Source organism: Haliotis asinina, chromosome 3 (genome assembly GCF_037392515.1).
Source record: "Haliotis asinina isolate JCU_RB_2024 chromosome 3, JCU_Hal_asi_v2, whole genome shotgun sequence".
Classification (NCBI taxonomy): domain Eukaryota; kingdom Metazoa; phylum Mollusca; class Gastropoda; order Lepetellida; family Haliotidae; genus Haliotis; species Haliotis asinina.
In genome coordinates, this window is record NC_090282.1 from 59720380 (window position 1) to 59734912 (window position 14533).

General features: G+C 43.5%; 4 protein-coding genes across 4 annotated transcripts; all 4 read right to left on the reverse strand.

The window, feature by feature from the left end:
• Window positions 1-430: 430 nt before the first annotated feature.
• LOC137278945 (zinc finger protein 853-like) lies at window positions 431-1782 on the reverse strand. The gene is made up of 3 exons (XM_067811442.1): window positions 1659-1782; window positions 1301-1346; window positions 431-1046 (listed from the first exon to the last, which is right to left on the reverse strand). The coding sequence occupies exons 1-3, from the start codon at window positions 1780-1782 to the stop codon at window positions 431-433; spliced, it is 786 nt and encodes a 261-aa protein (XP_067667543.1).
• Window positions 1783-4291: 2509 nt separating this feature from the next.
• LOC137278946 (zinc finger protein 853-like) lies at window positions 4292-5643 on the reverse strand. Its single transcript, XM_067811443.1, has 3 exons — window positions 5520-5643; window positions 5162-5207; window positions 4292-4907 (listed from the first exon to the last, which is right to left on the reverse strand). The coding sequence occupies exons 1-3, from the start codon at window positions 5641-5643 to the stop codon at window positions 4292-4294; spliced, it is 786 nt and encodes a 261-aa protein (XP_067667544.1).
• Window positions 5644-8802: 3159 nt separating this feature from the next.
• On the reverse strand, window positions 8803-10154 carry LOC137278947 (puff II/9-2 protein-like). Its single transcript, XM_067811445.1, has 3 exons — window positions 10031-10154; window positions 9673-9718; window positions 8803-9418 (listed from the first exon to the last, which is right to left on the reverse strand). Exons 1-3 carry the CDS (start codon window positions 10152-10154, stop codon window positions 8803-8805), a joined length of 786 nt encoding a protein of 261 aa, XP_067667546.1.
• A 2509-nt stretch (window positions 10155-12663) lies between these two features.
• Window positions 12664-14015, reverse strand: LOC137278948 (plasminogen-binding group A streptococcal M-like protein PAM). The gene is made up of 3 exons (XM_067811446.1): window positions 13892-14015; window positions 13534-13579; window positions 12664-13279 (listed from the first exon to the last, which is right to left on the reverse strand). The coding sequence occupies exons 1-3, from the start codon at window positions 14013-14015 to the stop codon at window positions 12664-12666; spliced, it is 786 nt and encodes a 261-aa protein (XP_067667547.1).
• Between the last annotated feature and the right edge of the window lie 518 nt (window positions 14016-14533).

Here is a 14533-nt window from a genome sequence, read left to right on the forward strand (position 1 = left end):
CTTCAGCAGTACCACTGCATGATCAGTGCGTGCACTTTAGCATCGCATTGCATGACCAGTAGATGTTTTTCAGCAGTAGTATTACACTTAAGCAGTGCCAATACGTGACCAGTTGACTTCTGCACTGTAAGATGAGGAGTTGCCTACCAGTAGCAAAGGCATTGCATAAACTGTTTCAAAGACAGCAGTCACAAAAACTAAAATGTCGACAGTTAAAAAGTTTAATCATCTTTAGGCACAATTTTCATTTCACAAATACACCTAAATTCATCTTGTAATGCCAACTGATGTTGCACAATATGAGAAAAACATTGTTCATAAAGGCACGTAGTCAGTAAATGTTCACATAATTAAGTTACAAATATACACAGGCATGTTCGCACTCCATCAAAGGAATTCTTCAGTAACCACGTGACATTGTCCAATTTTCTTAATCCATCTGGCGGACTCTTCTTGAGTATCGGAGTGACTGTTGAGATACAGTTTGACATCTACTTATGTCCTTTGGTCTGAGTTCTTTGCCAGTAGGTGTGGCCTTGACCTTGCTGTCAGCTTTTGTCTTCATCTTACTATCTCCACAAGCAGACGGGGTGTTCCTGTTCTTTAGTGCAGGCTGGATCTTGGCCGGCGCTCTGCTTTGGGTTTTTCCTGTATAGGGCCTTTGTGCCTTCTTCGGGTGGGATGGAGGAGCTACCACTGGGAGACTGGCCTGAGCCTTGACTGGAGTTTGGCAGATCAGAGACAAAGCCTGACGCCGGATAGATTTCAGCTGGTTGAGCTCTTGCTCCAGCTTCTTCTTCTGCTCTGCATCCGCCTGTTTCTCCTTCTCCCAGCTGCTGGTGAGCTCCTCCAGCGTCTGTTTTAGTTCCTGCAGTTCGGCATGATCCATGGTCAAACTGAGCTTGAAATTGAGATATTCTACTCGGAACTCGGCCCTCTCTTTCTCGGCTTTACGTCTCAGTTCCTGTTCACGTCGCAGCTCCCGGCTCTGTTTCTCATTCACCTGGCGCAGGTTCTCGTTTTCTTGGAGAAGATGGTCAAGCAGGCTGTGAAGAAGACATTGACTGTGTAAAAACATCGTGGTTATAACTGAGTAGATATTAACAACACTCAGCATGCCTTCCAAAAGAATCCAAATGAAGATGGATATGATTGCAATGTCTCCTAAGTTTATTCTCAAAATATATGGTCAAAATCCAAACACTTTTACATCTGAGTACACATGAGGAACCGGCTAGTTTTAGTTGTTCATACCACTGGAAAATATAGAGACTTCTCGTCCGTCGGGGCTTCTGCTTACCTCTCTTCCATATCGCCTATTTGACATTTCAAGTCCATGTATTGAGCTGAAAACAAACACGAATCGTCTTAATCCTTGGAGAGTGAGTGAATGAAATTGTACGTCACATCGTCAGTATTTCAGCCATGGTATGAGGACTAAACATCGGATTACAAGTCGTGCATACGCACGTATCCAAAGTGGACTGTACGCAACAACAGTTCTCTTCATACGTTCGGCGTGTTGAAGAATACACATCCATTTAAGAACAATAGTTATTAAATTTATGTGACGTACAAAAACATCCCATATTTATTCTTTTATAGTGTCACTCGGAATACATCCCAAATACTTGAAACGCAGTAGATCGATGACCTACCGAGTAAATCTTGGTGTAGTTCCGTGGATCTTGGGCTACACGTGTAAGACGCCTCGTTTTTCACTTCGAGAATGGGAGAGAGAAGTTTGCGTTGCTTCGAACGACCTTTCGTGCGCAAAGTCATCTGTTCGATAGATAAACATATTCTTATTGAATACGGGAATGATAAACAAGATTCTTAACTGACTTCAGCACTGTTGCCTTTTCACCAATTTCAGAAACTATTCCTTTGTATCTATTGTAGGCGATCAACGAAGTTAAGATGTATTAAGCGAGATGGTTTTGGTTTGGAACCTGAAGAAAATACACCTGTAGTACTTTCAACACATTTGCTTACCTTATTGGCAAGAGATCAAGGTCACAGCAAAATCAATTATCTGCAATCCACAACAGTAACAGTCTGACAAGCAGCAAATGTACGTCTGAACACAAGGGCGATGTGTCTAGAACTGAGGCTTGGACTAGGAACGTCGTCATGGAACCATTCTATGACGTCATATCTATTGTGACGTCACCCACACTGTCGGCTGACCATGCCCATTGTAGCGACTGACGGTATACCTTACTACACGCATCCCCGTTTGAGCTGTGGCTCAGTTTACCAACACGTATTGAGGACGCGTGAACAAATTATACATTTTGAACACTGCACTATATATAAATTTAACCCCGGAAAACACTATCACTAATATTATCGTTAGGGATATAGGTACAATATGCTTATACCCTCCCCCTTCTCACTTTCGCAGTACCACGTGTACCTCTACATGGCCAGTAGTCTCAGTAGTACATAGATGTATGACATATTTCATACCGATAATGCTAACTCTCTTCCGGATTGCTTCTCCCATTCATGCCCAATATCCAAGATTTAGTTTTCCCACATAGATACAGCGTGTCAAGCGCGTTTCTAATGTTAACTACGTTGATATTGCTGAATATTGCATAAAGCTGCACCACTCATTCCAGGAGACGGGGGACAAGCTCTAACAAGCTCTCCTGTTATAGATGTTCAACAATCAAACCCCATGACTATCCGGGTTAGAACGGACCTTCAGCCACCCATGCTTGTCGTAAGAGGCGACTAAAAGGATCGGGCTGACAGTAACTTGAACACATGTCATCGTATCTCATCTACATAGATCGATGCTCATCCTGTTGATCACTGGATTGTCTGGTCCAGACTCCATTATTTACAGACCACCGCCATATGACTGAACTATTGCTAACTGCGGTGTTAGCAATAGTATTACACAACAAACAAACATTGCATGATCAGCAGATTCACGTCTGTAGGATGTAAATAGATTTAACTGTATTTATTAGTAAATAATCATAACTCCCTCTCAGAATGCACCTCCATTTCATAACGAGGACATAGGCTTACATTCCCAACATAGGTACTATGTGTCAAGCTTGTTGCTGATGTTTTCACGATGATAATGATGCATTTTGCTATTAAAGCATAGAAACTCACTCACTCCATACCTCCTGACAGGGACATACCCTAAACCAGGTGTGGTTGGTGAACCATGTCAGCATCGGATGCTAAAAGACTATGCTTATTAAATTTTCAGTGTGATCCACACACTACTTTCGCCGTACCAATACATGATCAGTACACACACTTTAGCAGTATCACTGCATCACCAGTACACTCACTCTAGCAGTACCACTGCATCACCAGTACACTCCCTCTAACAGTACTACTGCGTCACCTTTGCACTCACTCTAGCAGTACCACTGCGTCACCAGTACACTCACTCTAGCAGTACTACTGTCACCAGTACACTCACTTTGGCAGTATCACTGCATCACCAGTGCACTCCCTATGGCAGCACCACTGCATCACCAGTACACTCACTCTAGCAGTACTAATGCGTCACCAGTACACTGACTTTAGGATTGCTAATGCGTCACCAGTACACTCACTATGGCTGTACCACTGCGTCACCAGTACACTCACTATGGCAGTACCACTGCATCACCAGTCCACTCCCTATGGCAGTACCACTGCAGCGCCAGTACATTCATTCTAGCAGTACTAATGCGTCACCAGTACACTCACTTTGGGATTCCTAATGCGTCACCAGTACACTCACTGTGGCTGTACCACTGTATCACCAGTACACTCACTATGGCAGTACCACTTCGTCACCAGTACACCGACTATAGCTGTACTACTGCATTACCAGCAGACCCACTTCAGCAGTACCACTGCATGATCAGTGCGTGCACTTTAGCATCGCATTGCATGACCAGTAGATGTTTTTCAGCAGTAGTATTACACTTAAGCAGTGCCAATACGTGACCAGTTGACTTCTGCACTGTAAGATGAGGAGTTGCCTACCAGTAGCAAAGGCATTGCATAAACTGTTTCAAAGACAGCAGTCACAAAAACTAAAATGTCGACAGTTAAAAAGTTTAATCATCTTTAGGCACAATTTTCATTTCACAAATACACCTAAATTCATCTTGTAATGCCAACTGATGTTGCACAATATGAGAAAAACATTGTTCATAAAGGCACGTAGTCAGTAAATGTTCACATAATTAAGTTACAAATATACACAGGCATGTTCGCACTCCATCAAAGGAATTCTTCAGTAACCACGTGACATTGTCCAATTTTCTTAATCCATCTGGCGGACTCTTCTTGAGTATCGGAGTGACTGTTGAGATACAGTTTGACATCTACTTATGTCCTTTGGTCTGAGTTCTTTGCCAGTAGGTGTGGCCTTGACCTTGCTGTCAGCTTTTGTCTTCATCTTACTATCTCCACAAGCAGACGGGGTGTTCCTGTTCTTTAGTGCAGGCTGGATCTTGGCCGGCGCTCTGCTTTGGGTTTTTCCTGTATAGGGCCTTTGTGCCTTCTTCGGGTGGGATGGAGGAGCTACCACTGGGAGACTGGCCTGAGCCTTGACTGGAGTTTGGCAGATCAGAGACAAAGCCTGACGCCGGATAGATTTCAGCTGGTTGAGCTCTTGCTCCAGCTTCTTCTTCTGCTCTGCATCCGCCTGTTTCTCCTTCTCCCAGCTGCTGGTGAGCTCCTCCAGCGTCTGTTTTAGTTCCTGCAGTTCGGCATGATCCATGGTCAAACTGAGCTTGAAATTGAGATATTCTACTCGGAACTCGGCCCTCTCTTTCTCGGCTTTACGTCTCAGTTCCTGTTCACGTCGCAGCTCCCGGCTCTGTTTCTCATTCACCTGGCGCAGGTTCTCGTTTTCTTGGAGAAGATGGTCAAGCAGGCTGTGAAGAAGACATTGACTGTGTAAAAACATCGTGGTTATAACTGAGTAGATATTAACAACACTCAGCATGCCTTCCAAAAGAATCCAAATGAAGATGGATATGATTGCAATGTCTCCTAAGTTTATTCTCAAAATATATGGTCAAAATCCAAACACTTTTACATCTGAGTACACATGAGGAACCGGCTAGTTTTAGTTGTTCATACCACTGGAAAATATAGAGACTTCTCGTCCGTCGGGGCTTCTGCTTACCTCTCTTCCATATCGCCTATTTGACATTTCAAGTCCATGTATTGAGCTGAAAACAAACACGAATCGTCTTAATCCTTGGAGAGTGAGTGAATGAAATTGTACGTCACATCGTCAGTATTTCAGCCATGGTATGAGGACTAAACATCGGATTACAAGTCGTGCATACGCACGTATCCAAAGTGGACTGTACGCAACAACAGTTCTCTTCATACGTTCGGCGTGTTGAAGAATACACATCCATTTAAGAACAATAGTTATTAAATTTATGTGACGTACAAAAACATCCCATATTTATTCTTTTATAGTGTCACTCGGAATACATCCCAAATACTTGAAACGCAGTAGATCGATGACCTACCGAGTAAATCTTGGTGTAGTTCCGTGGATCTTGGGCTACACGTGTAAGACGCCTCGTTTTTCACTTCGAGAATGGGAGAGAGAAGTTTGCGTTGCTTCGAACGACCTTTCGTGCGCAAAGTCATCTGTTCGATAGATAAACATATTCTTATTGAATACGGGAATGATAAACAAGATTCTTAACTGACTTCAGCACTGTTGCCTTTTCACCAATTTCAGAAACTATTCCTTTGTATCTATTGTAGGCGATCAACGAAGTTAAGATGTATTAAGCGAGATGGTTTTGGTTTGGAACCTGAAGAAAATACACCTGTAGTACTTTCAACACATTTGCTTACCTTATTGGCAAGAGATCAAGGTCACAGCAAAATCAATTATCTGCAATCCACAACAGTAACAGTCTGACAAGCAGCAAATGTACGTCTGAACACAAGGGCGATGTGTCTAGAACTGAGGCTTGGACTAGGAACGTCGTCATGGAACCATTCTATGACGTCATATCTATTGTGACGTCACCCACACTGTCGGCTGACCATGCCCATTGTAGCGACTGACGGTATACCTTACTACACGCATCCCCGTTTGAGCTGTGGCTCAGTTTACCAACACGTATTGAGGACGCGTGAACAAATTATACATTTTGAACACTGCACACTATATAATTATAAATTTAACCCCGGAAAACACTATCACTAATATTATCGTTAGGGATATAGGTACAATATGTTTATACCCTCCCCATTCTCACTTTCGCAGTACCACGTGTACCTCTACATGGCCAGTAGTCTCAGTAGTACATAGATGTATGACATATTTCATACCGATAATGCTAACTCTCTTCCGGATTGCTTCTCCCATTCATGCCCAATATCCAAGATTTAGTTTTCCCACATAGATACAGCGTGTCAAGCGCGTTTCTAATGTTAACTACGTTGATATTGCTGAATATTGCATAAAGCTGCACCACTCATTCCAGGAGACGGGGGACAAGCTCTAACAAGCTCTCCTGTTATAGATGTTCAACAATCAAACCCCATGACTATCCGGGTTAGAACGGACCTTCAGCCACCCATGCTTGTCGTAAGAGGCGACTAACGGGATCGGGTTGACAGTAACTTGAACACATGTCATCGTATCTCATCTACATAGATCGATGCTCATCCTGTTGATCACTGGATTGTCTGGTCCAGACTCCATTATTTACAGACCACCGCCATATGACTGAACTATTGCTAACTGCGGTGTTAGCAATAGTATTACACAACAAACAAACATTGCATGATCAGCAGATTCACGTCTGTAGGATGTAAATAGATTTAACTGTATTTATTAGTAAATAATCATAACTCCCTTCCAGAATGCACCTCCATGTCATAACGAGGACATAGGCTTACATTCCCAACATAGGTACTATGTGTCAAGCTTGTTGCTGATGTTTTCACGACGATAATGGTGCATTTTGCTATTAAAGCATAGAAACTCACTCACTCCATACCTCCTGACAGGGACATACCCTAAACCAGGTGTGGTTGGTGAACCATGTCAGCATCGGATGCTAAAAGACTATGCTTATTAAATTTTCAGTGTGATCCACACACTACTTTCGCCGTACCAATACATGATCAGTACACACACTTTAGCAGTATCACTGCATCACCAGTACACTCCCTCTAGCAGTACCACTGCATCACCAGTTCACTCCCTCTAACAGTACTACTGCGTCACCTTTGCACTCACTCTAGCAGTACTACTGTCACCAGTACACTCACTTTGGCAGTATCACTGCATCACCAGTACACTCCCTATGGCAGCACCACTGCAGTGCCAGTACACTCACTCTAGCAGTACTAATGCGTCACCAGTACACTGACTTTAGGATTGCTAATGCGTCACCAGTACACTCACTATGGCTGTACCACTGCGTCACCAGTACACTCACTATGGCTGTACCACTGCATCACCAGTCCACTCCCTATGGCAGTACCACTGCAGCGCCAGTACATTCATTCTAGCAGTACTAATGCGTCACCAGTACACTCACTTTAGGATTGCTAATGCGTCACCAGTACACTCACTATGGCTGTACCACTGCGTCACCAGTACACTCACTATGGCAGTACCACTTCGTCACCAGTACACCGACTATAGCTGTACTACTGCATTACCAGCAGACCCACTTCAGCAGTATCACTGCATCACCAGTACACTCACTCTAGCAGTACTAATGCGTCACCAGTACACTCACTTTAGGATTGCTACTGCGTCACCAGTACACTCACTATGGCTGTACCACTGCGTCACCAGTACACTCCCTCTAGCAGTACCACTGCATCACCAGTACACTCCCTCTAACAGTACTACTGCGTCACCTTTGCACTCACTCTAGCAGTACCACTGCGTCACCAGTACACTCACTCTAGCAGTACTACTGTCACCAGTACACTCACTTTGGCAGTATCACTGCATCACCAGTACACTCCCTATGGCAGCACTACTGCAGTGCCAGTACACTCCCTCTAGCAGTACTAATGCGTCACCAGTACACTCACTTTAGGATTGCTAATGCGTCACCAGTACACTCACTATGGCTGTACCACTGCGTCACCAGTCCACTCACTATGGCAGTACCACTGCATCACCAGTCCACTCACTATGGCAGTACCATTGCAGCGCCAGTACATTCATTCTAGCAGTACTAATGCGTCACCAGTACACTCACTTTAGGATCCCTAATGCGTCACCAGTACACTCACTATGGCTGTACCACTGTATCACCAGTACACTCACTATGGCAGTACCACTTCGTCACCAGTACACCGACTATAGCTGTACTACTGCATTACCAGCAGACCCACTTCAGCAGTACCACTGCATGATCAGTGCGTGCACTTTAGCATCGCACTGCATGACCAGTAGATGTTTTTCAGCAGTAGTATTACACTTAAGCAGTGCCAATACGTGACCAGTTGACTTCTGCACTGTATGATGAGGAATTGCCTACCAGTAGCAAAGGCATTGCATAAACTGTTTCAAAGACAGCAGTCACAAAAACTAAAATGTCGACAGTTAAAAAGTTTAATCATCTTTAGGCACAATTTTCATTTTACAAATACACCTAAATTCATCTTGTAATGCCAACAGATGTTGAACAATATGAGAAAAACATTGTTAATAAAGGCACGTAGTCAGTAAATGTTCACATAATTAAGTTACAAATATACACAGGCATGTTCGCACTCCATCAAAGGAATTCTTCAGTAACCACATGACATTGTCCAATTTTCTTAATCCATCTGGTGGACTCTTCTTGAGTATCGGAGTGACTGTTGAGATACAGTTTGACATCTACTTATGTCCTTTGGTCTGAGTTCTTTGCCAGTAGGTGTGGCCTTGACCTTGCTGTCAGCTTTTGTCTTCATCTTACTATCTCCACAAGCAGACGGGGTGTTCCTGTTCTTTAGTGCAGGCTGGATCTTGGCCGGCGCTCTGCTTTGGGTTTTTCCTGTATAGGGCCTTTGTGCCTTCTTCGGGTGGGATGGAGGAGCTACCACTGGGAGACTGGCCTGAGCCTTGACTGGAGTTTGGCAGGTCAGAGATAAAGCCTGACGCCGGATAGATTTCAGCTGGTTGAGCTCTTGCTCCAGCTTCTTCTTCTGCTCTGCATCCGCCTGTTTCTCCTTTTCCCAGCTGCTGGTGAGCTCCTCCAGCGTCTGTTTTAGTTCCTGCAGTTCGGCATGATCCATGGTCAAACTGAGCTTGAAATTGAGATATTCTACTCGGAACTCGGCCCTCTCTTTCTCGGCTTTACGTCTCAGTTCCTGTTCACGTCGCAGCTCCCGGCTCTGTTTCTCATTCACCTGGCGCAGGTTCTCGTTTTCTTGGAGAAGATGGTCAAGCAGGCTGTGAAGAAGACATTGACTGTGTAAAAACATCGTGGTTATAACTGAGTAGATATTAACAACACTCAGCATGCCTTCCAAAAGAATCCAAATGAAGATGGATATGATTGCAATGTCTCCTAAGTTTATTCTCAAAATATATGGTCAAAATCCAAACACTTTTACATCTGAGTACACATGAGGAACCGGCTAGTTTTAGTTGTTCATACCACTGGAAAATATAGAGACTTCTCGTCCGTCGTGGCTTCTGCTTACCTCTCTTCCATATCGCCTACTTGACATTTCAAGTCCATGTATTGAGCTGAAAGCAAACACGAATCGTCTTAATCCTTGGAGAGTGAGTGAATGAAATTGTACGTCACATCGTCAGTATTTCAGCCATGGTATGAGGACTAAACATCGGATTACAAGTCGTGCATACGCACGTATCCAAAGTGGACTGTACGCAACAACAGTTCTCTTCATACGTTCGGCGTGTTGAAGAATACACATCCATTTAAGAACAATAGTTATTAAATTTATGTGACGTACAAAAACATCCCATATTTATTCTTTTATAGTGTCACTCGGAATACATCCCAAATACTTGAAACGCAGTAGATCGATGACCTACCGAGTAAATCTTGGTGTAGTTCCGTGGATCTTGGGCTACACGTGTAAGACGCCTCGTTTTTCACTTCGAGAATGGGAGAGAGAAGTTTGCGTTGCTTCGAACGACCTTTCGTGCGCAAAGTCATCTGTTCGATAGATAAACATATTCTTATTGAATACGGGAATGATAAACAAGATTCTTAACTGACGTCAGCACTGTTGCCTTTTTACCAATTTCAGAAACTATTCCTTTTTATCTATTGTAGGCGATCAACGAAGTTAAGATGTATTAAGCGAGATGTTTTTAGTTTGGAACCTGAAGAAAATACACCTGTAGTACTTTCAACACATTTGCTTACCTTATTGGCAAGAGATCAAGGTCACAGCAAAATCAATTATCTGCAATCCACAACAGTAACAGTCTGACAAGCAGCAAATGTACGTCTGAACACAAGGGCGATGTGTCTAGAACTGAGGCTTGGACTAGGAACGTCGTCATGGAACCATTCTATGACGTCATATCTATTGTGACGTCACCCACACTGTCGGCTGACCATGCCCATTGTAGCGACTGACGGTATACCTTACTACACGCATCCCCGTTTGAGCTGTGGCTCAGTTTACCAACACGTATTGAGGACGCGTGAACAAATTATACATGTTGAACACTGCACTATATATAAATTTAACCCCGGAAAACACTATCACTAATATTATCGTTAGGGATATAGGTACAATATGCTTATACCCTCCCCCTTCTCACTTTCGCAGTACCACGTGTACCTCTACATGGCCAGTAGTCTCAGTAGTACATAGATGTATGACATATTTCATACCGATAATGCTAACTCTCTTCCGGATTGCTTCTCCCATTCATGCCAAATATCCAAGATTTAGTTTTCCCACATAGATACAGCGTGTCAAGCGCGTTTCTAATGTTAACTACGTTGATATTGCTGAATATTGCATAAAGCTGCACCACTCATTCCAGGAGACGGGGGACAAGCTCTAACAAGCTCTCCTGTTATAGATGTTCAACAATCAAACCCCATGACTATCCGGGTTAGAACGGACCTTCAGCCACCCATGCTTGTCGTAAGAGGCGACTAAAAGGATCGGGCTGACAGTAACTTGAACACATGTCATCGTATCTCATCTACATAGATCGATGCTCATCCTGTTGATCACTGGATTGTCTGGTCCAGACTCCATTATTTACAGACCACCGCCATATGACTGAACTATTGCTAACTGCGGTGTTAGCAATAGTATTACACAACAAACAAACATTGCATGATCAGCAGATTCACGTCTGTAGGATGTAAATAGATTTAACTGTATTTATTAGTAAATAATCATAACTCCCTCTCAGAATGCACCTCCATTTCATAACGAGGACATAGGCTTACATTCCCAACATAGGTACTATGTGTCAAGCTTGTTGCTGATGTTTTCACGATGATAATGATGCATTTTGCTATTAAAGCATAGAAACTCACTCACTCCATACCTCCTGACAGGGACATACCCTAAACCAGGTGTGGTTGGTGAACCATGTCAGCATCGGATGCTAAAAGACTATGCTTATTAAATTTTCAGTGTGATCCACACACTACTTTCGCCGTACCAATACATGATCAGTACACACACTTTAGCAGTATCACTGCATCACCAGTACACTCACTCTAGCAGTACCACTGCATCACCAGTACACTCCCTCTAACAGTACTACTGCGTCACCTTTGCACTCACTCTAGCAGTACCACTGCGTCACCAGTACACTCACTCTAGCAGTACTACTGTCACCAGTACACTCACTTTGGCAGTATCACTGCATCACCAGTGCACTCCCTATGGCAGCACCACTGCATCACCAGTACACTCACTCTAGCAGTACTAATGCGTCACCAGTACACTCACTTTAGGATTGCTAATGCGTCACCAGTACACTCACTATGGCTGTACCACTGCGTCACCAGTCCACTCACTATGGCAGTACCACTGCATCACCAGTCCACTCACTATGGCAGTACCATTGCAGCGCCAGTACATTCATTCTAGCAGTACTAATGCGTCACCAGTACACTCACTTTAGGATCCCTAATGCGTCACCAGTACACTCACTATGGCTGTACCACTGTATCACCAGTACACTCACTATGGCAGTACCACTTCGTCACCAGTACACCGACTATAGCTGTACTACTGCATTACCAGCAGACCCACTTCAGCAGTACCACTGCATGATCAGTGCGTGCACTTTAGCATCGCATTGCATGACCAGTAGATGTTTTTCAGCAGTAGTATTACACTTAAGCAGTGCCAATACGTGACCAGTTGACTTCTGCACTGTATGATGAGGAATTGCCTACCAGTAGCAAAGGCATTGCATAAACTGTTTCAAAGACAGCAATCACAAAAACTAAAATGTCGACAGTTAAAAAGTTTAATCATCTTTAGGCACAATTTTCATTTTACAAATACACCTAAATTCATCTTGTAATGCCAACAGATGTTGAACAATATGAGAAAAACATTGTTAATAAAGGCACGTAGTCAGTAAATGTTCACATAATTAAGTTACAAATATACACAGGCATGTTCGCACTCCATCAAAGGAATTCTTCAGTAACCACATGACATTGTCCAATTTTCTTAATCCATCTGGTGGACTCTTCTTGAGTATCGGAGTGACTGTTGAGATACAGTTTGACATCTACTTATGTCCTTTGGTCTGAGTTCTTTGCCAGTAGGTGTGGCCTTGACCTTGCTGTCAGCTTTTGTCTTCATCTTACTATCTCCACAAGCAGACGGGGTGTTCCTGTTCTTTAGTGCAGGCTGGATCTTGGCCGGCGCTCTGCTTTGGGTTTTTCCTGTATAGGGCCTTTGTGCCTTCTTCGGGTGGGATGGAGGAGCTACCACTGGGAGACTGGCCTGAGCCTTGACTGGAGTTTGGCAGGTCAGAGATAAAGCCTGACGCCGGATAGATTTCAGCTGGTTGAGCTCTTGCTCCAGCTTCTTCTTCTGCTCTGCATCCGCCTGTTTCTCCTTTTCCCAGCTGCTGGTGAGCTCCTCCAGCGTCTGTTTTAGTTCCTGCAGTTCGGCATGATCCATGGTCAAACTGAGCTTGAAATTGAGATATTCTACTCGGAACTCGGCCCTCTCTTTCTCGGCTTTACGTCTCAGTTCCTGTTCACGTCGCAGCTCCCGGCTCTGTTTCTCATTCACCTGGCGCAGGTTCTCGTTTTCTTGGAGAAGATGGTCAAGCAGGCTGTGAAGAAGACATTGACTGTGTAAAAACATCGTGGTTATAACTGAGTAGATATTAACAACACTCAGCATGCCTTCCAAAAGAATCCAAATGAAGATGGATATGATTGCAATGTCTCCTAAGTTTATTCTCAAAATATATGGTCAAAATCCAAACACTTTTACATCTGAGTACACATGAGGAACCGGCTAGTTTTAGTTGTTCATACCACTGGAAAATATAGAGACTTCTCGTCCGTCGTGGCTTCTGCTTACCTCTCTTCCATATCGCCTACTTGACATTTCAAGTCCATGTATTGAGCTGAAAGCAAACACGAATCGTCTTAATCCTTGGAGAGTGAGTGAATGAAATTGTACGTCACATCGTCAGTATTTCAGCCATGGTATGAGGACTAAACATCGGATTACAAGTCGTGCATACGCACGTATCCAAAGTGGACTGTACGCAACAACAGTTCTCTTCATACGTTCGGCGTGTTGAAGAATACACATCCATTTAAGAACAATAGTTATTAAATTTATGTGACGTACAAAAACATCCCATATTTATTCTTTTATAGTGTCACTCGGAATACATCCCAAATACTTGAAACGCAGTAGATCGATGACCTACCGAGTAAATCTTGGTGTAGTTCCGTGGATCTTGGGCTACACGTGTAAGACGCCTCGTTTTTCACTTCCACAATGGGAGAGAGAAGTTTGCGTTGCTTCGAACGACCTTTCGTGCGCAAAGTCATCTGTTCGATAGATAAACATATTCTTATTGAATACGGGAATGATAAACAAGATTCTTAACTGACGTCAGCACTGTTGCCTTTTTACCAATTTCAGAAACTATTCCTTTTTATCTATTGTAGGCGATCAACGAAGTTAAGATGTATTAAGCGAGATGTTTTTAGTTTGGAACCTGAAGAAAATACACCTGTAGTACTTTCAACACATTTGCTTACCTTATTGGCAAGAGATCAAGGTCACAGCAAAATCAATTATCTGCAATCCACAACAGTAACAGTCTGACAAGCAGCAAATGTACGTCTGAACACAAGGGCGATGTGTCTAGAACTGAGGCTTGGACTAGGAACGTCGTCATGGAACCATTCTATGACGTCATATCTATTGTGACGTCACCCACACTGTCGGCTGACCATGCCCATTGTAGCGACTGACGGTATACCTTACTACACGCATCCCCGTTTGAGCTGTGGCTCAGTTTACCAACACGTATTGAGGACGCGTGAACAAATTATACATGTTG